This window comes from Scatophagus argus, chromosome 17 (assembly GCF_020382885.2).
Source record: "Scatophagus argus isolate fScaArg1 chromosome 17, fScaArg1.pri, whole genome shotgun sequence".
Taxonomy (NCBI): Eukaryota; Metazoa; Chordata; class Actinopteri; family Scatophagidae; genus Scatophagus; species Scatophagus argus.
The window spans coordinates 7,730,564-7,753,582 of record NC_058509.1 but is presented as its reverse complement, the minus strand read 5'-3'; the positions used below and the strand labels follow the sequence as shown (position 1 = coordinate 7,753,582).

At 43.2% G+C, this 23,019-nt stretch overlaps 4 protein-coding genes and 1 non-coding gene across 8 annotated transcripts; 3 read left to right on the top strand and 2 right to left on the bottom strand.

Annotated features, from left to right (window-relative positions):
* The first annotated feature begins 40 nt into the window (after positions 1-40).
* Positions 41-4,243, top strand: LOC124074318 (26S proteasome non-ATPase regulatory subunit 4). Its single transcript, XM_046417105.1, has 10 exons — positions 41-186; positions 789-929; positions 1,089-1,203; positions 1,350-1,436; positions 1,575-1,643; positions 1,779-1,994; positions 2,561-2,669; positions 2,785-2,916; positions 3,036-3,088; positions 3,664-4,243. Exons 1-10 carry the CDS (start codon positions 161-163, stop codon positions 3,832-3,834), a joined length of 1,119 nt encoding a protein of 372 aa, XP_046273061.1. The 5' UTR covers positions 41-160; the 3' UTR covers positions 3,835-4,243.
* Positions 4,244-4,451: 208 nt separating this feature from the next.
* Positions 4,452-14,466, top strand: znf687b (zinc finger protein 687b). 3 transcript variants are annotated; one of them, XM_046417094.1, is made up of 10 exons: positions 4,452-4,587; positions 5,325-7,682; positions 8,423-8,679; positions 8,769-8,953; positions 9,420-9,596; positions 9,742-9,904; positions 10,235-10,591; positions 10,886-10,986; positions 11,515-11,602; positions 12,498-14,466. In XM_046417094.1, exons 2-10 carry the CDS (start codon positions 5,339-5,341, stop codon positions 13,104-13,106), a joined length of 4,281 nt encoding a protein of 1,426 aa, XP_046273050.1. In that variant the 5' UTR covers positions 4,452-4,587; positions 5,325-5,338; the 3' UTR covers positions 13,107-14,466. The 3 variants fall into 3 exon arrangements, with proteins under 3 accessions (XP_046273050.1, XP_046273048.1, XP_046273049.1); XM_046417092.1 differs by having other exon boundaries at positions 8,390-8,679; XM_046417093.1 differs by lacking the exon at positions 4,452-4,587 and adding an exon at positions 4,653-4,675 and having other exon boundaries at positions 8,390-8,679.
* On the top strand, positions 9,953-10,088 carry LOC124075238. Its single transcript, XR_006845980.1, has one exon. It is a non-coding gene; the product is annotated as a small nucleolar RNA SNORA13 (small nucleolar RNA).
* A 383-nt stretch (positions 14,467-14,849) lies between the features above and the next one.
* aqp10b (aquaporin 10b) lies at positions 14,850-18,312 on the bottom strand. The gene is made up of 6 exons (XM_046417104.1): positions 17,914-18,312; positions 17,023-17,149; positions 16,148-16,285; positions 15,728-15,846; positions 15,286-15,503; positions 14,850-15,183 (listed from the first exon to the last, which is right to left on the bottom strand). The coding sequence occupies exons 1-6, from the start codon at positions 18,220-18,222 to the stop codon at positions 14,973-14,975; spliced, it is 1,122 nt and encodes a 373-aa protein (XP_046273060.1). The 5' UTR covers positions 18,223-18,312; the 3' UTR covers positions 14,850-14,972.
* A 1,309-nt stretch (positions 18,313-19,621) lies between these two features.
* On the bottom strand, positions 19,622-22,340 carry hax1 (HCLS1 associated protein X-1). 2 transcript variants are annotated; one of them, XM_046417106.1, is made up of 7 exons: positions 22,142-22,340; positions 21,545-21,786; positions 20,963-21,180; positions 20,818-20,881; positions 20,591-20,724; positions 20,179-20,296; positions 19,622-20,081 (listed from the first exon to the last, which is right to left on the bottom strand). In XM_046417106.1, the coding sequence occupies exons 1-7, from the start codon at positions 22,204-22,206 to the stop codon at positions 20,008-20,010; spliced, it is 915 nt and encodes a 304-aa protein (XP_046273062.1). In that variant the 5' UTR covers positions 22,207-22,340; the 3' UTR covers positions 19,622-20,007. The 2 variants fall into 2 exon arrangements, with proteins under 2 accessions (XP_046273062.1, XP_046273063.1); XM_046417107.1 differs by having other exon boundaries at positions 21,545-21,783; positions 22,142-22,339.
* Positions 22,341-23,019: the final 679 nt, after the last annotated feature.

The window sequence follows — 23,019 nt, the reverse complement described above, 5'->3', positions numbered from 1 at the left end:
CTTTTTATGTCAGTAAAAACTATTCTACTCTGTTCTATGCTAATCGACAGTAAATATCCAGGTCACAAATCTGACCAATCATATTTCACGTTGTTCAGTCTTTGTCCAATCGTCTGTGAGCTTGTTTGATTACGACAGAGAGCAACAAGAAGTTTCCAAAATGGTGCTTGAAAGTACTATGGTCTGGTAAGAACTCTACAAATGCATTTTTTGTGTATTTGTTGATCTAGTTGTGGATCAAATGAAGGCACGAAAGTTAATTACTTTATTAGGGAGTTCACAGACCTGAATTTGGTAAATATGTGCATGTAACTGGGCTGATGGTTGACCGTTGACGATTATCCGGCTAACAGTGTCGACCGGCTGAGTCATTGTAGCTAAAGTTAGCTCAGTTTTGCGGTATTTATAAAGTAGTTTTTCAGCTGTGGCACATACCACCACATTTATAATTGTTATTGTTTACAGTTTATTGCTTTTTATCTAAACTATCAAACGATAACACCGATGATTTGATTATTTTCCAGCGACATATGTGGTGTCACAACTTGCTAACGTTAGCAAGTCGTGCTAATGCTGTGTATGTATTGTAACGCCGGCTGTTCTAACCCCAAATTAACTACTACTACTACTAGAAGTTGACGTTGAAGAGGAGTTTAAATGGCATCCTAATGTTTAAACCCCACACTAGGCCTAAGGTCTTGGTTGACATGGGTATGACATGTCACCTGCTTCGTTAGCAGGTATGATTAATGTGTAAGAGCCACGTTTAACTGTTTTTTTCCCCTCAGTGTGGACAACAGTGAATATATGAGAAATGGAGACTTTCTACCAACGAGGCTACAGGCTCAACAAGACGCTGTCAACATTGTCTGCCACTCAAAAACACGAAGTAATCCAGAAAATAATGTGGGCCTCATCACAATGGCAAAGTAAGCTCCTCTCTCATTATTCAACAAAGATAGCCAGAAGTGGTGATACATTCATTCATTTTCAAGTCACTACATTACCACTTAATTGCAGAATTAGATTTGTTTTATACGGTTGCTGATGATGGATAACTGTAGATGATTGTTTTTGCTTTCATGCAGTAACTGTGAGGTCCTGACCACACTGACACCAGATTCTGGCCGCATCTTGTCCAAACTCCACGCTGTCCAGCCCAAAGGAAAGATCTCTTTCTGCACGGGCATCAGAGTGGCTCATGTGTGTAACTTGGCTGTTTCTGCTTTAAATCATTTCTGTCAAACACGGGCTCTATGTTGTAATCACTTAACTTGTAAATAAGAGGTTTTGTTTTCTGAAGCAATAGTTTTTGGCTGACCATGTTTGTGCTCTGTCATTTTGTATAGCTGGCCCTAAAACATAGACAAGGAAAAAACCACAAGATGAGGATCATTGCCTTTGTTGGGAGTCCTGTGGAGGACAATGAGAAAGATGTGAGTTTATGAGACTGACACAAAATGTGATACAAGACATAAAAAATGTTTTTCTATCGATATAGCACTGTGGTCAATCTCTTTTTCTACTTTTTCTCAATCTCTTTCTGTATGTGTCCCAACCTGCTGTTTCTGCAGCTTGTCAAGCTGGCAAAGCGCTTGAAAAAAGAGAAAGTGAATGTGGATATTATCAACTTTGGAGAAGAGGTGAGAAATTCTTTAACACTACAAGGCAGAATAACATGAAAGTATATTTTATTTTCTTGATTTGTACATCTCACACTTATTCCCATTTTAAACTGAGTTTTGAGTTTGCCTTGCCATCTCTTTCCAACTATTCAGGAGGTGAACACAGAGAAGCTGACTGCTTTTATAAATACTTTAAATGGGAAGGAGGGGACAGGATCCCACCTGGTCACAGTCCCTCCAGGACCCAGTCTGGCTGATGCACTGCTGTCCTCTCCCATCCTGGCTGGTGAAGGAGGCTCTATGATGGGTCTTGGTGCCAGCGACTTTGAGTTTGGTGTGGATCCCAGTGCTGATCCAGAGCTAGCCCTGGTAAGAGATATATGCATCTCAGATGGCAGAAAAAATAAATATTGGCTGAGATGCACTGACTTAAGAGAGAAATTTGAGTTCTTTATAAAAAAAAAATAAAGAGCAAAATCATTTCACCTGTTATTTATTACGTGATGCTCAAATGCCCATTACATACTCCATTCAAGATTACTGAAATGCTAACACCAGTGTGTCATATAGTTCATATAGCAAATATCTGTGTATCGACTCTTTGGAACCAGTCTGAAGTTAGAAAATGTCCACATGTGATGCTATACATCGAGGTATTAAAATCAGCAACAATCAAAGAGTGCGTGACTTTCCTAGATTAAAATCTCAGTGCTACCAAGAGGGGACTTGAGAAATATTACAATGGGCATCCTTGACACTGGACAAAAAGTGGAAAGACCTAAGGATGAAATAGATCATTTGTTTTGTCCCTGCCTGAGGCTGCAGTGGATGTTATGGTGCTTTGGGGCTTTATCAGAATTTTAAAACTGTAATATTGTAGTGTTCCAAACCGTGCCCTTTTGCCTTTCCCCTCACACTATTTCTGCATATTCTAGGCATTGCGTGTGTCAATGGAGGAGCAGCGACAGAGGCAGGAGGAAGAGGCCCGCAGAGCTGCTGCTGCTTCTGCAGCGGAGGCCGGCATGCCCACACCCAGCGCAGACGGTAATTGGAGGATTGACAGATAGTTACTTTCATTTATGACACAGCTCTTATCATAACCACTAATATGTTCTAGTACTTATTGGTCATTTACTTAGTTTGTATGAATTTGTCACAGAATCAGAGGAGGCCTTACTGAAGATGTCAGTATCTCAGCCTGAGAGTGGTGCAGCAGTGCTTCCTGACTTCAGCAGCATGACGGAGGAGGAGCAGATAGCCTATGCCATGCAGATGTCTCTCGCTGGAGGAGGTGAGTTAGTGTTCCATTTGATTATCATACAAGTTTATGCCCCTGCTATGATTTATGGTCACTCTCGTATTTGCTGGTATTTCTGTTAAGATAATTCTGTTCACTTGTTCTGTGAACAGAGTATGGAGAAATGGACACAGGAGCCCCCATGGACACTGCAGAATCTGCTAAGGTGAGTCCTCATGAGTTGTAAATGAAATTGTAAAGCACACGTTAAAGGGGGCTCAGCTGGTCCTCGTGTGTTCTCAGTAGAGTTGTGTTCCAGGCATCTGGGGTCCTGGAAGTTAATTTGAGTTCATTTTTAGCATAGACACTTTTAGGTGACTGGCACACGGGGGATATTCAAATCCTGGACAGACATGAAATTCCTCTGATTGAATCATCAGTACAAATAAATTAGCAGCTGTTCTATTATGAAAAGAAAAAAAATCCAAGGCACAGGCCTGTAAACCAAACTCAATTTTTTGTAGAGCTCAAATAATTAAAACTGATTATTTAGAGAGTTTCTTTGACATGGAAAATGGAGGATGCCATGAAAATAAAACTTATAGAAAAGTAACAGTGGGAACCAGTGACTTCTCCAGTTAACGTTACTTTACATATAAGATAAACAAGTGTAGTTTAGGGTGTCACACATGATGCGCATCAAACATTTGCCTTCATATCATGGACCTGTTGGAGCTTAAGACATTTGGATGAATACCTAATCCATCCTAACTGATTGTGTCCTTTATTGAAATTGAATAGGAGGAAGATGACTATGATGTGATGCAAGACCCAGAGTTCCTTCAGAGTGTCTTGGAGAACCTACCCGGCGTTGACCCGAACAACGAGGCCATCCGCAATGCCATGGGCTCCCTGGCCTCCCAGACAGGAAACAAACCCGATGGCAAAAAGGATGAGGAGAAGAAGAAATGAGGAACAAAGAGACTCCAGACATTGACTAGAAAAAACAAAACGAAACAAAACTGCAGAGTAATGCAGGATTACTTTAGTACACAAAAGATTGCTGATGCATCGTCTGTCTGACAGCCCAGCATGAGACAGCACTCTTTAAGTTTAATACCATTGTTTTCTGTAAGACACTGAGAAGCACCAACAGAATAACTAAGTATATCTAAGTGTAAAATCTGACTGCCCAGTAATATAAATTGATATGATCTCAAAAATGTAAAAGGATCCACTTTCAAATTGCCTTGTGTGTTCTTTACCCTGCATTTTCTCAACATGGTGTAAAAGAAGAAGTTATGATGACAGGCTTTAAAACAGTTAGCCACTCTCCTGTCATGTCTTTGTGTTTTTTGCAATAAAAGTCATGTGTAAATAAGCAGCTTTTGGTGTTTCTGTTGCCCTCAGAAGCTTGTTATTTACAGTGCTGTGAGTAGATTGGGAAACATCAAAGGTGGGATCATGGCAAACCACGAGTTTCATGCAGAGACCACTGTCCCAACTACATGTGACTTTGCATGACGTTTAAAAATAATCTGATAATGCCGTTTATTATTTTTTTATGTCATGCACGGTAGAAACAAATATACGTGTCGTTTGCAGCATCCTCCATGCATTTTTCCAGCGCTATCTCAGCCTGATAGGATGTCTCCGGTCATGTGACGGGAAGCGCAGCATTTTCAGCTGAAAACGAGCTAGGATAGTCGGGAATCGCATATCCAGGTAAACAATCAAAATACATGAAATATTAAACGAAAATCCCCGTCCCAACCACCCTCTTCTGTGACATCGTCGACCCTACGATCACCGGGTTGTTATCGCTGTCAAACCATACCTCAGCAAACCGCTCCAGTTGCTTTCTAATGGCGAACGCTAGCTCGTTAGCTAAATGACCCCTCTCTGTCTTGGCTGGAGCTCAGCGTCCAGCTAGCCAACCTCACTCGGGCAGGAATATCGCTAGCTCTGAATAACCGAAGTCGCTACCTTAGTCGACTTAGTCATTTTATCAAAGGGTCACTACTGCAAAGCTAAGCATGCTCTAAAAACATTTCTGAAGCAGGGTTTCCCATTCATAGCAAATTAGTGCTGTGCCTGTTAACAGTGGAGGGCTTGGTTGCAGGAACGCCGTCGCTAGCGCGCTAGCTGGCTAATATAAATGCTAGTCTAGAATCCTTGTTCCTTAGCTAGCTTCCCTGATAACAAGCTAACCTGCTGCTGCCTGTCAGTCAGTTTGTGTCAAAAGAAGATGCATGCAAGAGATTTTGTGCGTGGAATTTAGTTTGAAAATATAAAGATATTAACGACCATCACAAATTTTAATATTTTCTATGTTAAGGTTTTTGCAGCAGGTATTATACTCGTAAGGCAGAGCTATTGTTGATGGGCAACAACACCGGCAGATGCATGCTAGTATGTTCTGTTACCTTCTGCTATAATGTCTATGAATCATGTTTTTACAGGAGTTAATCCCGGTATGGGGGACATGAAGACCCCAGATTTCGATGACCTGTTGGCAGCATTTGACATTCCTGACATAGATGCCAAAGAGGCCATCCAGTCTGCACCAGATGAGGCAGAGGGACCCCATGGAGGTGCAGGGGCACCTCTGGGAAAGTCGGATAGCGTGGTGGGTGTAGGGTCATCCTTAAGACCACCAAGCCCCTCAGATCCCCAGGCAGACACCTCAATTGTAAGTGTGATTGTGAAAAATAAAGTACGCCTTGAGACCGTGGATGGAGGGGATGGAGATGCAGACCAGGACCCTATCGATGTGATCGCAGGCGTAGATGTGGGTCCTAGACTAGGTGCATGTGCCCCTGGAATGGCTGAATCTGAGGCTCTCAACCACAACGGTTTTGGGGCATCTGGTGTTTCCACGCCCCTTCCCCTCAGTCAGACCCAGTCTAATGGAGCACCATGGTCAATGAACACCCCTAAAGTATCTTCAGAAGCAGCAGGCGCTGGTGCAGCCAAGTCCCACAAACAGGGAGGGAACATTTTCAACAGACTTAAACCACTTGTGGCGCAGGGGTCTGGAGATCCAGTCGGACGGGCCAGGAAGATGCAGCTTCTGCAGCAGCAGCACCAGCAGCAGCAGGATACAGGTCAGGAGAGGGCAGATGGAGTCAAGGCATCTTTACCTTCATCATCCTCTCTGTCAGCTGGGTCGTCGCCTCTGGCTGCAGGTGGGCCTGTCGGACTAGCCTCACCTTTCTTTCCCCCTTCCAAGCCGCTGCTTCCCACTCCACCTTCTGCCCCCTCATCTCACCCGCTGCACTCATCTCAGCCTTTTAACGGAGCCCCCAAAGGTGGCCCTGCTGGATTTCATCACCAGCAGATAGAGGAGGATGATTCTGACCCTGATTTGGAGAGTCCCCTAGTAATCCAAGAGAGCCCGGACTCCCCAACTTGCACTCAGCTGAGCCGACGTTACAAGTCTGACTCTGTCTCTATCCAGCCAACATCGTCTGCTGCATCTCACCCTAAACCGGGAGACACTCCTTCGGGGGCATCTCTAACTTCATCAACACCCCAATCTGGCTCGACAGAGAGTCCCCAGCTGGAGGATAGGCATCCAGAACACGTCATAGAGGAGAGAGACTCACCGGAGAGTCCTGAACCAGAGATGCCAAAATCAACTGCTCAAGTTGCAGCTAAGAGGTGCTCCAGCCCTGCAGTGGCCTCCACTCCACCGCCTGCTGAACTACGTGAGCCCAAAGAGGAGGAGGAAGAGATGGAAGTGGGCAATGGGATCGAGCGGGTCACTGATAGCAAAGCTGACAAGGGAGAAAATGCACGAACAAGTGAGGAGAAGATGGAGGTAGATGATGGCAAGCCTAAACCCGTCTCCTGTGATGGAGGAGAATCAGGTGTTTCTTCCGAACCTGCTACTTCTGGAGCTCCATCCCGACCCCTCAAAGTCAGAATAAAAACAATTAAAACCTCCACAGGTGGAATCACCAGAACTGTCACGAGGGTCGCAGCCAAAGGTGGTGCTGCAGGGAAAGGTTTGGACCCTAAAGCTCAAACTGGGGAACGCAAGGTGTTAGGAAACAAGGCCCAAAAACTTGAAGCTTCACCTGGTCACATGACAACAACTTCCCAGAAAGTAAGTGCTCTCAATGCTCTGCCTGTGTCTACTCTCGCAGCCAGCAGCGTCATGCTAGCTGCCGCCACAAAAGTCCAAAACAAAATGGCAGCGTCAGACAAGTCCAAGGTTTCTGCTACTGCTGTAAGCATCACTAAATCTGCTGCCCTGCCTGTAACTCCCGCTGTAGCCTCCTCACCCAAGTTCTCAGTTGCTGCTGGTGGGATCAGTGTACGTACAGCCACTAATAAGACAGCCAACGGAGGTAGCAGCACCATTGTTGGTGGCACCCTCCAGCCAAACAAACCTGCCTCCATTGTCAACAGTACAGGTGCCGTGATCTCCCGAAGTCAGTCAAGCCTGGTGGAGGCTTTTAACAAAATCCTGAACAGTAAGAACCTTTTGCCGAGCTACAAGCCCGACCTCTCAGCACCTCCGCCGCCCGAGTGGGGTCTCCCGCTCCCAGCCACAGGGTACCGCTGCCTGGAGTGCGGAGATGCTTTTGCCCTGGAGCGCAGCCTGGCTCGACACTACGACAGACGATCACTCCGCATCGAGGTGACCTGCAACCACTGTGCTAAGAGGCTGGCCTTCTTCAATAAGTGCAGCCTGCTGCTGCATGCCAGGGAGCATAAGGAGCGTGGGCTGGTCATGCAGTGCTCGCACCTGGTCATGAGGCCTGTCACTGTGGAGCAGATGATTGGACAGCAGGACATAACACCCATTGGTGGTAAGTAGGGCTGAAGCTAACAGTTATTTAAATTATTGGCTAATCTATTGCTTGATCAGTTAATGTCAAAAAAAAATATTTTAAATTGCTTGGTCAATGAAAAGTCAGACAGCAGAGAAAAATGATCATCACAATATTTGAGCCCAGTGTGAAGTACTCAACATGTTTTTTTTTTCTTTTTTTGTGAAAGTCCAAATCTCAAAAGTATTCTATTTGCGACTTTATTAAACACAGAAAAGCACAAAATTCTCACATTTTGAAGAGAAGATAGCAGAGGATATTTCGCTTTTTTATGTGACAAATGGATGAAGTGTTGATTAATTAATTATTTCCTATCTGATTAATCAACTGATGAAGCAATTTACCATTTGTTTAAGCCCTGGTATGTTTGTTTGATGCTTTTGCAGTCTGCATTCATTTATGTTGTTTACATCATACTAGGGCTGCAATCTGTCAGTTAATAAGACTGTAAATCACAATTTCTCAGAGCCCATGCTGTGACATCTTCAAATTGCTTTTTTTGAGTGACTGCCAGTCCGAAAAGGTCTTCAGGTCTTCTTGCTATCACAGAAACTGGAGCCAGACCATTTTTGGCATTTTTGTTTAAAAAATGGTCGGATAATTTTTAATGCAAAACACTTTGTGATTCATCTCCATTGACTGTGTCCCATTTGTGTCTCTTTTGATTTCCACCTGTGGCTGACCAGGCCTGCTCTCCTCTTCATCCTCCTCTCCTCCAGTCTCCTCTCCTTCTACCATGACTCCCGCTGTCTCTGCCAGCTCCAGCCCAATGAAGGACACCTCAGCTCCAGCAGCAGCTCAGCCTCGACCGGTCCGCCGCGCACCTCAGGGCCCCCAAGCACTGATGCCTCTGCCTTGCAAGAAGGCCGAGGGGCTGCAGTATAACAACTTCAAATGTCCAGAGTGCCAAACACAATTCTCTGGCAAGGCTGAGCTGGTCACCCACTTCCAGCAGATCAGAGGCGCTCCCAACTCGGCAAGTCTTTGTTTTGTGGTACTGATTACTGCTCTTGTGAAGTGCTGGTGGTCGCTGTTTCCTTTGATTGTCCTTTTCTTCTGCTTCAGACATGTACGCAATGCTCGCCGCCCATGATGCTGCCCAACTCGTGTGCCGTGTCCGCCCACCAGAGGATCCATAAACACAGGGCGCCTCATGTTTGTCCTGAATGTGGCGGCGTTGCCCGGCAGGCCAGCTTCCAAACCCACCTGGAGGAGGCGTGTCTGCATTTTGCCAGGCGCATTGGATACAGGTCTGGAGACACGTCCTAAAACCACTGGCCACACCCATGCTAACAACTGGCTAAATGATCCTATAATTTAGTTTCAACTAATGCCTACGCTTTGATTTGATACATTACAAGAAAGACCATTGATTATTTACTTAAGTTAGACCAGTATTGCTTTTAGCACCAAGGAGGGAAAGCAAGCGTAACTGAATACTAGTAAGTTTAAGGGAGGTAGGGAGGTTGAGATTTGTATTTTAGCAGTTTCTGTGCTGCCAAAATGGCTTAATTTTGTAGTAGCTTTTATCCACTTCCTGTCTACTGTTGTAATTTGAGTTCATGTCTGTGGTGGACCTTTTAGGATACACACATTCAAGACAGTTTTGAAAATGTTCATATCACTCAAAGTCAACTCGAATTCAGTTCTCTAAAAGTATGTGTTTGTACTAGAGCTGTAATTCATCACACTGTGCATCGACATCATCTTGTCCAGATGCTCCAGCTGCCAGGTCGTGTTCGGGGGGTTGAACTCCATCAAGTCCCACATTCAGACTGCGCACTGCGAGGTCTTTCACAAGTGCCCCAGCTGCCCCATGGCCTTCAAGTCTTCCCCCAGCGCCCAGAGCCACATCAGCACCCAGCACCCAACACTCACTGGAGGACAGGCCAAGTACGTGTACCGCTTTTACCAACACAGACTGCATTTTTTGACCCGCGTATAGAGAAAAATCATCAGAGAATGTTAGAAAATGATGGTGGCATTTTGGAAATAGATCCTTTAAGCATGAACGTATTTTTCTCCTTTTTCTTTGCAGAATGATCTACAAGTGTGTTATGTGTGATACGGTTTTTACCCAGAAGCCCTTGCTGTACATGCACTTTGACACTCATTTGGTCAAGCAAAAAGTGCATGTGTTCAAGTGTCCTGACTGCACCAAGCTCTACGCCCAGAAGGGATCGATGATGGAGCACATTAAGGTGGGTTTCAGATCATAGACTTTAGATAATAAGTTAAAATGAGCCTTTTGCCTTTATGTGTTGCCCATTCATTGCTTTCTACGGTGAATGTGGTGTCAACAAAGGCATATAGCAATTTCTTGGATCGGCCTTAGCAAGGCTCCTCTCTGGTGACCTTGTCCTAAGTTCTTTACCAAGCACAGTTAGAATGGAATTGAGCTTGTGTGAGTCATATTAACTGTTTGTGGGTCAGTTGGAGTAAATGCTAGTTTTAAAGGAAAATGAATTGATTTTTAACACCTTTCATATGTATGCCTTTCTGTTCTCATACTTTATTGTTGTCTCTCGCAGACCGCTCACAGAGGACCTTCAGCAAAACAGGCAGAGTCTCAGTCTGATGCCTCTAACCCTGCCTCAGCCCCAGCAAACACATCTGGCTCCTCTGTCCTCAAATCCAAATCCTCCGGAAAACCTGACAACTCTGATGGAGAGGACTGGGGGCGGGAACAGGAGGAGGAAGAAGAGGAGGAGGAGGAGGAGGAGGACGACGATGGGGACGAGGACTACGAGGCTCCGGGGAGCCACTCGAACCCTGCGGGAGGTGGCACTCAACCCGCCCCGCAGACGGAGTGGACCTGCCCCCAGTGCCAGGCCACGTTCACTGACAATGAAGACTACCTGGGTCACGTTAAGTTAGAGCATGGCAAGGTGTGGAATACTACCTCTACCTGTTATTTATTTTAATCTGATTCTCTTTAATCCAGCAATTACAGGTAGTCCATCAAATTTTAATTCGTTAACCACCTATTCATGTTTTGGGGAACAAAAAGACCTTCAGTCATGAATGATAAAGCAGTAAAAGAACCACTTGTATTTGGAGTGAGGTTGTTGTCCATTTCCTGTCTGTAAAGTAGCACATTTGACTGAGATTTAATATCTTTTAATCTTATCTCTCCTTACCTTTGTGTATGTGTACGTTTGTTTGTGCTGCCAACTCCAAAGTTCCCTTGTCGTATTTGCGGAGGCACGTTCAGCACATCTTCCAGCCTGAGACGTCACGAGCGTGTCATTCATGAGGGCAACAAGAGAGTCTTCCATTGCCAGTGAGTCACTTAAATCTTCAGCAAATACTTTTTTTTGGAGTTTGTCTGTCTGACCCACAAGCAGGATTTATTTATTTTAAAATTTCTAATTTTTCTCTAAAAATAAAGAAAAGCTGTCATTAGGTAATTCACTTTTCAGAAATCTTAATTAGTAGAACTAGATTCATAATCTGCAATATTTGCATATTGCACATGTGCCAGTATTGTGTGTATGGTGGCTGATAAGTTACATGAAAACGCAGTACTGAAAAGGCAATGTAGGTTTCATTCAGAATTTGTGTTAACATTACATAGTTTGTCCACCAGAGAGCACCGACACAATGATATCACGCTGAATATGTATCTCTTCACAGGTCTTAAAAATCTCTGCCAAAATATGTGTTTGTTTAATGCGATGGCTATAAGATTTTTAAAATATCAGTGTAGACCTCAAAAATCCAGTATTGATCAGACTGTTCATTAAAATGGCCTAAAATCTTTAGAATCCGATCTAATCTGTCTTACTGGATGAAGTGATTTATTTTTCAGATATTGCACAGAAGGCAAACGCACCTTTGGCAGTCGCTTCTTACTGGACAAGCATATTCGGCTCCATCACAGAAGCACAGATGGACAGGTGAGTCAACACAGTGTAGTGCATCTCACAAAAATAGGCTCACGTCTGAGTGTAGAGCTGTGCCCTCCATACAACATACCTTATTTTCCGGACTATAAGCCGCTACTTTTTTGCTACGCCTTCAACTCTGCGGCCTAAACAACGGTGCAGCTAATCTATAGATTTTTACGGGTTAATGGCCCGGTGATGCGAAGAGGTAACTGGTAATAGAGGTAACAGTCATTTTGCGTGTCATGCACATACAATCATCATGGAAAACACTCAAAAAATGCATGTGATGCAGCTTTTAAGTTAAAAACAATCGAACTGGCTGTCCAAGAAGGAAATAGAGCTGCTGCACGTAAGCTTGGCGTAAATGAATCAATGGTGAGACGTTGGAGACGGCAACGTGAAGAACTGACGCAATGCAAAAGATGACAAAAGCTTTCAGAGGTAATAAAAGCAGATGGCCCGGACTTGAAAACGTATGTCATGTTACAATGTGGACACCTGCGGCTTATAGTCAAGTGCGGCCTACATATGTACAAATATATATATATATTTTTAATTTGGTGGGTTTCGGCTTATACTCAGGTGTGGTCTATAGTCCAGAAAATACGGTAGTAATTCCCTTCTCCGTAAGCAGTGTTCACACTAAACTTAAAGTTTGCATACTATAAACACTTGATTTTTGAGCCTACTGTTGCTAAACACTGTTGTCCCACAATGTGCAAAGGAACTGGAAAAGATGTTCATAGCTGGAAAAAAAAATCTGAATAAATTGCAGGTGATTTTGAGACAGTTTAGGAAAACTTACTCTTATTTTTTTAGAAAGACATTTTTCTCTTGGTTAAATTTAACCTACATTCATGCAGTAAAAATCACTGAGTCTCTGTCTCCCTTGCTGCGTCGTCAGGGTCCCCCCATGACCAGGAAGCGTGCAGCCACAGGGGGAGAAGGACCAGGTAGCTCCTCAGAACACGACGGTGAGGGTGGACCCGTTGGAGGCAGAGCCGGAGACGAGGAGGAGCACGCCACAGAGGACGGCGAGGAGGGTGCAGGGCCTGCGAAGAGAACCAGGGCGTCAACTGCCTCGACATCGTTGGCACCTAGCGAGATGGAGGAGGAAGACAACATTTTCCGTTGCGTCCCCTGCGGCTTCTCCACCGAGGACGGGGCGGAGTTTCAGCGCCACATTCCCCAGCATCGGGCCGACACCGCCTCCTTCCAGTGCCTGCAGTGTGGTGTCTGCTTCGCGTCTGCCGGCTCTCTCGGCAGGCACCGCTTCATCACTCACCGTGTGCGGGACACCCAGAGCGACGCCGACCGCAGCACCCCGCGCGCTCACGGGTCTCCCGACGGCTCGCCCACCGCCTCCCCTCAGGCACTGGGCGAGGACGGAGAGGGGAATCTGAGCTGCAAAGTGTGTGGGCGGCGTTTTGACAAGGCCTCGGACCTCAACACCCACTTCAGGACCCACGGCATGGCCTTCCTCACTGCACACAAAACAGACAAGCCCCAGTAGATGGAGGTGGAGGTGGGAAGGGGTCCTCGTTGTAGATTGTCTACAATAAGGACTTGAGGGGCGAGGAGAGAGGCTGTAGAATATGAATGTTGATTCGAAGATGAAACAGAACTGCTTCCTGTGCAGTTTTTTTAACCACCATAAACAGTTTTACTGTATCTATGGCACCTCTTCTGTGCAATTGTAATTGCATGTTTGATCACGTTATGGTCACTTAACTAAACACACCTGTGATAGGCTCTTGGGTGTAAAGGCTCTCAGACAGCTCCCCCTCCCCATCAGAGCTTTCATATATCAGCCATACTGTGTCTAATGCGTCTTGTCTTTCCATTTCATTCTCACTCTGCACTGACTGTAGCCACCTGCCTGTTTTATCATGTAACACACGTAAATACATACAACTCCCACTGTACTCCTGACAACTGTAGTGCAGATACTTTGTACTTCACATTGTTAAAGATATTCATACTCGTTTGCCTCAAGTCCATGCTACTTTTTTCGGCATAGGATCGGTTTTAACAGCTTAAAGGCGGATAAAACTGATCTTAAGCCGAGCTCTCAAGATGTCTGAAGCATGAAGGGGAGTGTTTAGAGAATTTGACACTGATTCCTATGTTGTTATATTTATTTAAATGAAACGCATTACTGCTGTTGGTATTTGTGTGAGTTGGTTGTGTCAAATCTTAATAGACACGGTGTGATTTACCTGAAACAGAGACATGAGATGAGAATCTCTGAAAGCATTTCATTAGGAGACGAGGTTACCTGAGGTCTGTAACCTGTGTAGTGTGAATGTGTGATGTTAATTGTTAAGCTAGAAGAAGAACAGAGGTCAGGCTTCCTGCCAGTAGTATATGTGTACGAGTTTTGCCATGTAAATACATATAATTACACTAAAAGAAAGCGTTCTGGTTTTAGTAACTTGCTATGATAATGTGAATACGTATAGTATTTGTACTCGTACTGTTCCCTTTTTTTCCAAACAAACTGAAGTTAAAAAGAAAAAAAGAATCCCCCCCCAGAGGTAGCTATACATTGTAATTACACAGCAGAGTGAGAGCGTGGGGGTTGTGTTGTCTTAATGTGTATGAATACAAATGTTTATCTCTTTGAGACGGTTCTTTTTTATCTACAGAATCAGTGCTTGCTGTATTCACATTTCTTTTGTATGTTTCAAAAACAGCCCTCATGGCCTATGAGTGGATTTTTTTTTTGTTTGTATCTTTTATATGTCATGATATCATATTTATATAGCTCAGTAGTGGAAATTTCATGTCATTTTCTTTTCCATGGTTGTGGTCTGCTTGCTGAAATGCCATACACTTTTGTGCTGTTTCAAAATAAATGTGTAAAAGAGACAGCTGACTCTTGCAGCAGGTTCATTGGCGAGAGTTGAAGGTTGCTCTCAGTGCAGTGTTTTCAGCTGTTTTCTGTTACCAATTGGATAAATTGCAGTTCTTTGTTCATAGTACGAAATTCATGATTCAGAAGACCAGCATTCATGCTAGCAGCTCTGTGACACTGGACTTTTATATGCTGAGCTAAATGCCAACATACTCTCAGTCACAAAATTAAGATTCTTAGGTTTAGTTCATTATCTTGGTTTAGCGTTTTAACATGTTGGTATATGAAAAGTCATGGGTTTATCAACATCAGTAGGATTCATGCTCTATAATAATAATAATAATAATAGCAACAATTCATTAGTCCATTAGTTGTTGACCAAAGTGGAAACTAGTTTCAGTTGTGCTTGCATGTGTAATTATGCCACAAAATGTTTTTTGCAATCAGAACAAATCTATTTGTTCCAGGAAATCAAAGTCAGGTAGCAGTTACTGTACACGTGACAAATTGTCATGACTACATTCAGCTCCTGGGTTTTTCCACATCACCATCTGGCTCCACCCCCTCCAGCTCCAGCTGCGTCTTGCCCTCAGTCGCCTCCTGACATGACGTCTGGAGTTCAGACGGACTTGGAGGATGGTGAACTTCAATCATCAGCTCGTAGATCAGTGTTCCCAGCAGCGCGCCAATGCAGGGAGCCACTATGGGCACCCACCACCAACCACCTCCTGCCCTGCAAAGACAGTTGGGGTTTCATTCAGTCAGACTTTCCCTTAAATTCGTGCACGTGAGTCTAGTACGTAAATTAAATGGTTTACAGTCTGAAAGTACTAACTTGAAAACATCCGCTCCCCAGCCGGCGATATACGTGAACAGTCGGGGTCCTAAATCCCTGGCCGGGTTGAGGGCGTAGCCGCTGTTGGATCCCATTGAGATACCAATAACCAGCACTGCTGCTCCCACCAGTACAGGCTGTAGACCATCAGGGAGGGAGCTGTTTCTCTGGTCTCCAAGAGCCAGAACACACAGCAGCAGTGCAGCTGTGCCTATCACCTAGAAAACACGGGAACTGTTAAGTATATGCTGAAAGATGCACACTTTGTCCTATTTTCAGATCCAGGAGCAGAATAGCAGAGTCACACAATAGATTAAAGCTCAAAAAACCTTACTGCACAGAATAAAGTTTCCAGGTGGGTCAAAACACTGCCTTTTTTTCAGTCCTGTTTTTATGAACCACTCTTAAAATGAAGGCAACATCTACTGTGAGAGTATCTGACCTGGTCCACTACACCTCCCCATACACTGAGGTAGTCTGCTGGGTAGGTGGAGAAAATGCCTGCAGTGGCAGTGGGTCCCGTGACTGTCAGCTCACCTCCACTGTATGCCCAGATGGCATCTGCAAACATCACATCATGCAGGTCAAAACTTGTGACTTTTATTCATTCTAAACATTAAAGACTAAGTCTGGTCTGGTCCATATTTTTCTTGTTCCTTAACTACAATGAAAATGGGTGCTTAGTGCCAGGATTACCAGCTGGACAGCCAAATGTCTATTAATCCACGGCTGAAAATAGTCCCCAACAAATCCACTATTTACTCTAATTTTAGCAACATTATCCAATAATTACCATGCCTGGCTGTTTCCAGAAATTATTTAGCCTTTTTAGAGAAAGAAACTATTCTTAAATATAACTCACCATAGTACTGAAGACCAACGGTGGCTGCAGCCAGAAAGGCTCCGAACACTTGAAAGACGACGTAGAAGGGCAACTTCCTCCATGGATGTCTGCCCAAAACGCACAAGCTCAGAGACACAGCTGGGTTCAGATGGGCACCTCATAGATTAGAAATTTAAAAAATTAAAACAAGAACTCAGGTCTCAGGAAGCATATTTTTAAAAAATTAAAGAATTTTTGTGTCCTAAAATTCTTACATAAAGATGTTTTATACTCCCTTTTCACAGGCACACTGATTAAAATTGATATTGTATGTACTACAGGCATTTATACTGTTATGTACAACTTAGGGACTGTAGAAAAATTGTTATTGAAGAAGAGGACAGCTGAAGTTTGTAGTTTTTGTTTTGGCTGAGGGAAGAGTAGTCTGAATTTTTGGGGCGAAGTTTCATGTCCTAAATTTATATTTCAATTATTTCCTACTTGGCAATGCATTTAATAGTTTCAAGCACCGTGGTTCTTACAGGTGCACTTACACCATATGCAGAGGACAATAGATCTGTCTCTGAATCACGCTTTTTTCCGTCTTTACAAAGGTCGCCGTGGAACAATTTCATCCTGAAAGTAAGTGCTAAACGTGGCTATTATTAGTACTTATGGCTGTCAAGCTAGCATGTCAGCATTGGGAAGCTTTGGCTTGTCTTGCCTTCTTGTGCAAGTAGCTCGCTAATAGCTTTAGCAATATGTCCTGCTAGGTTTGTGGGAAGACTCTGGGCATGGGCAATAAGGGTATTTGGAAGATTTGATTTATCCCTTGCATTTAAATTGAAGTTTAAAAAAACTGACTTGTTCTTCTTGCCCCTCACTTCTCCATTTAATGTCACACAGTCCCTCACCTGAGACTCCGCGAGACACAAACACCCCGAATGTTACACCCAAGGCAAAACCGAGGTTGATGGACAGGTACTGCCCCTTCTTATCTTGAGTAGTGGTCACCTGGGCAACAGAGCCACACCCAAAGAGCTGCAATTACATAAAATGAAGAGCTGTGTTAGCAGAATATAAAAATAGAATATAAAAAGGTAGATAGCAGTAAAACAAACACCTGAAAACAATCTGCATGACTTTACAATGCGTTTGGAAATTACTGTATTCCAAACTTTGATTAGACTCATGATGTGGCACGGGTAAACAAGTACACAGTGTTGTCTTGGCATAATCTCCCTTTTTTTATGAACGTCATTTCCAGAGAACCTGCTTTATGATTTGTGTTGTAAACGTTCATTGCCCAGACAGGTGGGACAGCCTGCAGAAATGAACAAACATCACCGCTCATTCCAAATCACTGATGAGCAACACCCCCCCCCTCCCTCACTGTCTCTCTCCCACTCTGTCTGCCTGTGTGCCTTTTTCTCAGGCCAAAGTCCTCAGTTATCTATTGTGCAGGTTACAAACTGGTTCAAAACAAGACAACAAGCATGTATTTCTTGTAAGAATCTACATTAAATAGTGTGTCATGTTTGAGTTTACTGATTAAGTGAGAATCTGAATGAACTGGTAGGAAGGAAATCTGTTGTTTTCAATATTCTACGGTTGATTCAGTCAAACGCAAAAAGGCTGAAAATCTGCTACATCTTTGTCCTAGCAAATTTTTTTTCCAAGGCATTTTAAATATCCACGCCCATTTAAAAGGTGAATTCTTTGCCGTACTTTGACAAATGGATGCATTAAAAGCAAACACACACCTCTGTCAACCTACATAAGCTCAGAAACATAATAATACTCACAATTAGGATGTAGACCCCAAGGCATTCAGCCAAACACTCCCTGACCAGCTGGTTTCTGATCTGACATTTCCTCAGCAGCCTCTCCATCCCTGAAGTTTCCTCTGCACCGTCCGGCCACAGGTGAGCTTTCAGAGCTGTGACGCTGTCATCAGGTGGGTCAGACCCACACAGCACTGCACTGTCAGCCTTACCAAGCAGAGTTTGCCCTTTCATACCGGAGCTGTAGGCTACGTCACACTCTTTATGTCGTGGCTGAAGTGGTGGTGTGTGTGTGTGCAGGAGGGGAGAGTAGTTCACTCTGAAGGACATCTTGGAGCTTAAAGCACAACTGGCATGATCAAAAACTGTTGACTGCACAGAAGTGGCCTGACACTGGTTCACATTGGTTTGCTGTGATTTCACCTGGTTGGAATTGGCCCTGATTGTTCCTCTTGTTTGATTGGTTGTTCCATTTCCTGATCTCTGCAAGTCCAAAAAATTCAAGCAAAATTTAAATCTGTCTTGTTTCACAACATTGTAAAGTATTTTGATTTAAAACTTTTTGAGCACTTGTATAAATAACCACAGCGTATTAAAGCTGTAAAGAGATAGAAATTGCTTTGGCACCGCATGTTCCTACATTTATCACTCTAACCTGCGATACAAAGGATGATAACAGTCATGAGAGAGGCATGTCAGTGACAGAGTTCATACTGTAGATGTTAGTTTTATTTTTTATATGATTTGATTTCTCCTATCATGTGAAATGTATCGGTTTTCTACATGTTACACCAGTGCCAACAGTGGCGTAAACCACAGCATCAAGAGGTTATCACACAAGCAATTAAAGCATTCAGTTGATCAATACAAGTTGATAAGCCCAGTGTTTTCCTCTGAAGAAAACCTTTGCTCTACTGGAGAAAAAAAAAATAGACATCTGAGTTTATTTTCTGACAACAAGGGAATAAATATGTGTCCTGTATGAATGGTACGCACTTCATTATTGTCATTCACAATGCCTTTTTTTCCTGATATTAGTTAAAATTCTATAGATTTAAAACTAAACACTATTATATTCATATTTGCTTATGATTACACTTTGGGAGCTTTATGCACATTAGTCTTTATGCTGTTTCTATTTAGGCCTTTCTGCAACACTGATTACATGTGTGAGAAAATAGAAATATATATATATAAAAAATTTTTATAGGCAGCTTCAATCAGGACTCCGTTATCCATACTAATATCAAGATACGGTGCAAAATTCTCCCCTTGGACCTGTAAGCCTTAAGGCGCTTGGTGACAGATGAGTTTAAACAGCAGTGAAGGTTCATCTGAACTTTCTGAAAGCTGTTAAAACTGGACATGAGAGAACAAAACATGAACATGTGAGCACTGTGTGTTTGGAAAATGTTTGGCGAGGCCAGCTCTCTCTGAAGTCCAGTGTACGGCCCATTTTTCAAAGGCAAACTCCATGGTACCATTATCTCCACTCCCCTCACAAAGGCTGATTTTCCCAGAACCAGAGAGGTGAGACCTTTTGATATTTTACACATGAAAGACTGCATTGATTTTTTTTTAAATTTTAGTTGAACATACATTATCATTCTTTCTGTATCAAAGACTCCTCTGCTGAAGCACATGGAAACACGTTCATTACACAAAGGCAAATGTTTCTTATGCCAGATATTTTAAAGTGGTCAAAAACTACAGGTACATAACAACTAGGTAAATATATTAAGAACTTTTATTTGACATATCACACACTCACATCCATAACAACTAATCCTACAGGACAATTCAAAAATAAAATATGTAATTTTGCACTGTTCAGTGCCTTATTGGTCTCAATTTGTCAAAAATCACTAGTCTTCAGGATTGGCAGCATCTAGTCTACAGGTACACAGTCAGTTAGAAACCCTGGTGTCATGTCAAACACCCCAGAGACCCTAATCGGACGCATTTTTTGGCAAATGGAGATCGTGCAAGTGCTCTGTCCATATATGTATTTAGTTCCTACAAATATGCAAACTCACAGCTCTAGAGAAACACTCAGACTGAAACTGAACAAAAGCCACGGTCAACCAGTTTAGAGAGTACACGTCACTTAACATGTTATTTAAACCCTCCAAAGAACTTAGAAAATAACGACTCATCATCCCGCATGTCTGAAAATGGACGCTGACCACCTGAAAGAAAAACAAAATAAAAGATACATTTGTGCACTGTTGAGTTTTTCTTACAGTCAGCTAGCAGTTTAAAAACACAAACTATGTGCAGACTGACCTGGTATAACAGGCCCAGTTTGATGGTCTGGTCCCTCCAGGATACCAGGACCTGAGCGGGTCACTGTGGTCTCTTCTTTGCCTTGGCTGTCTCTAACTGTTCGCCTCTCCTCTACAGTCTGACAGGAATAAAACAAAACGTAAATCCACAGCAAAGTTGCAGAAAAAGAGGATTACAACTGAAGATATAAATAGTGCATTTGTGCAACAGCAAGGTGTCATCTGATTCATACAGGTCTTTCAGCACAAACACTGCAAATATTTTTAGGATGTTTTCCTCAGCATGAATCACTTCTCAGATCCTGGCAGTATTACTGTCGTGATCCACCCACTGGACCGTCCACGAAACACTTGAAATCTGCTGTGAAAATAAACTGATTCATGACAAAATGAAGATAAACTGTTTCACTCACCCCATCAGGTTTCACCACCTTGGTGACAGTGACTGACTGAAAGAATGATTGAGTCCTGGGTTGGTTTGGTGCCTGACCAGCAGGTGGTGTCAGAATCTGATCCAGGCCCCCAGAAGACACAGCAGAGTCCAGATCTGGAGAGGAGAAGAATGGCAAAATCAACGGGCACCCAGGGCAAAAAACATATACTTCATTTGTTTTACTGAAGAATTAAAAATATCACCAACCTCTGTCTTCTTTGTGCTCCTCCTCTGGAACTTTCTGTGGACCCTTTCTCCAAATATCATTAAACTATTAAGAAAACATAAGAAAGTTGTCAGATAATAGTCATCAGAGAAACAAAATCTTAATGGAAAAAAATCTGTTATTTACCTTTGAAAAAGGTGTCCAACCATGGAAGGGTGAGCTGGGAAACTCTGGTGACTCATGAGGATGGTTGCCATCATATCTGGGCTCTCTAGATGGCCCTGCTTGTGGTCTTCGTGGGTCACTGTCATGGGATTTGAGCATGAAGTCTCTCAGGGGGTTCCCGCTGGATCCCCCTTCATCCCTCTCTGCTCCGTCCCCAGGTGGTGGCAACATGGGCACGTCTAGACCATAAGGGAGACACAGACTGAACCCACAACTGATTCAGCAGTCTCCTCTTTAAGACTCCATTACCAACAAAGAAAAGCAGGAATCTGTCCTGGGTGCCCTCCTGGATTATTGTGTTTGCAAAACACTTTAGGTATACACACATCTGAAGTACTACAACTGACATCATGAGAGCCTTCAGGCAGGTGTGTCCTATTTCAATACCTGATCCTGTCACGAGGAGGGTTCCTGTGTCAAAATCCAGTCTTAAAGTCCCAGAAACTTGGTCTAAAACTCCTGCTCGAATAACGTTGAAATAATAATTTCTAAAACTAACAAAGAGGAGCAGTAAAGTACTTGATTGTGGTTCAGGATTCATACCAAACTGTCCAGACTCCCAGCGGCCCAGCTGGGAGAATATCTCCTCCATCTCCCTGAGGACGTGGCCAAACACAGGAGGATCCTGGATCCTCATCCCGTCGGGGCCAAAGCTGAAGCCAAACCTCCAGGCACTGTCAAAGGGGTCCTGCTGGTCCCCGCGGAACCCATCATAGTAGAATCCATCTTCTTCATCATCATCATCGTCGTCATCATGAGTCATGGCATCGAAGAAGGGGTCCCTGCTCCATTACAGTAAATAAAATTCATGAGCAATCACACCATTTATGCAGACTGTCGTGGACTATCAAATACTGTTTCTGTTTTGGTTTTCCTGCGTTATGTAAAATTAGTTACCTTAACAGACCTTAAAGTACTAAATCGTATTAATTCAGAGGTCACTCTTAGCCTAAATAAAACAGCAACCATGCTGACGGAGGGACCCCTGTGGTCATTTTGGCAGGCAAACACTAATCTTGTACTTAAAGCAGTTTCATTACCTAAGTGACCCAACAGGGTGCAATGCAGGTACAAAGTTAGCAAACTTCTGTTAGCTTAGCTGAGTAACTGCTGTGTAGCTACTTGACTCCATGAACTTACTTTCGGCCACGGTAATGGCCTCCAGGCACTCCGAAGAAACCGCGAAATAAATCAAAAACACTCATTTAATGGCGGAGTTTGTAGAAAACTAAATCATAACTAAAATAAATATACGAACAACAGTCCCCTACTAGACAAAACAAAACGACAGCCTCTGTTATCAACAGTGTCGTAAAGCATTCTAGATACTTCCGAATGACGCAACCAGTCGTAATGCTACTTTGCCGTAAATGACAGAAGGAATGCGCAGGAGAAATTTGAGGTTTGAAACACTTGGGTTTGACAGGCTAATGTTTGAAATGGAACACATTGAGAGGTTGCAGCAGTTCAAATCCTCCCGGTTTGTTACCTGTTGTCAATTATGAGAAATGAATATTACATTTCAGTCCCTTATTATTTTTCTACTCCACATCATTTCCAAGTGAACTGTGCATTTTATTTAATTCCATTTATCTGACTCTATTCATTTATTCTGCAGATAAAGATTTAAACAACAAACAGCATCATATGAAATATGGCCCACTTTGAATCACTCATACAAAACAGTTAGACTCACCTCCAACTCGTCTAACTTCATTAAAATGCCGCTACATGTTAATGAAGTATATCATAAAATACTAACAGAGGCCATTCTGCTACATACATTTCTTAATACTTTATCAATTTTAGTAAAAAAAAAAAACCTTTTCTGATAATGTTAAATTGTATTGACATGTATGCAAATTCACCAAACAGAGCTGATGTTTGCTTGACACCCATCATGATGAAAACAGGTCAGGATCAGCAGCCTGGCTGTGCATCTACATGACTAATCTAAATGTGACAATACGTATTTGGCAGTTATTCCTAAAGGAAAGGTAAAGAGCAGCAAGACTGTT

Excerpts from the sequence above, each read along its gene's own strand:
- LOC124074318 (XM_046417105.1), top strand. The coding sequence starts at position 161 with ATGGTGCTTGAAAGTACTATGGTCTG. Across the intron at positions 1,204-1,349 it reads CGGGCATCAGAGTGGCTCAT|CTGGCCCTAAAACATAGACA; the intron begins GTGTGTAACTTG and ends CATTTTGTATAG. Across the intron at positions 1,995-2,560 it reads CTGATCCAGAGCTAGCCCTG|GCATTGCGTGTGTCAATGGA; the intron begins GTAAGAGATATA and ends TGCATATTCTAG.
- znf687b (XM_046417092.1), top strand. The coding sequence starts at position 5,339 with ATGGGGGACATGAAGACCCCAGATTTCGATGACCTGTTGGCAGCATTT. Across the intron at positions 10,592-10,885 it reads TTAAGTTAGAGCATGGCAAG|TTCCCTTGTCGTATTTGCGG; the intron begins GTGTGGAATACT and ends CCAACTCCAAAG. Across the intron at positions 11,603-12,497 it reads ACAGAAGCACAGATGGACAG|GGTCCCCCCATGACCAGGAA; the intron begins GTGAGTCAACAC and ends CTGCGTCGTCAG.
- aqp10b (XM_046417104.1), bottom strand. The coding sequence starts at position 18,222 with ATGTCCTTCAGAGTGAACTACTCTCCCCTCCTGCACACACACACACCA. Across the intron at positions 17,150-17,913 it reads TTGGGGTCTACATCCTAATT|CTCTTTGGGTGTGGCTCTGT; the intron begins GTGAGTATTATT and ends ATGTAATTGCAG. Across the intron at positions 15,184-15,285 it reads TGGGGAGCGGATGTTTTCAA|GGCAGGAGGTGGTTGGTGGT; the intron begins GTTAGTACTTTC and ends CTGTCTTTGCAG.
- hax1 (XM_046417106.1), bottom strand. The coding sequence starts at position 22,206 with ATGAGTGTTTTTGATTTATTTCGCGGTTTCTTCGGAGTGCCTGGAGGC. Across the intron at positions 21,181-21,544 it reads CTGGGAGTCTGGACAGTTTG|ACGTGCCCATGTTGCCACCA; the intron begins GTATGAATCCTG and ends CTTATGGTCTAG. Across the intron at positions 20,082-20,178 it reads AACTGGGCCTGTTATACCAG|GTGGTCAGCGTCCATTTTCA; the intron begins GTCAGTCTGCAC and ends TTTTTCTTTCAG.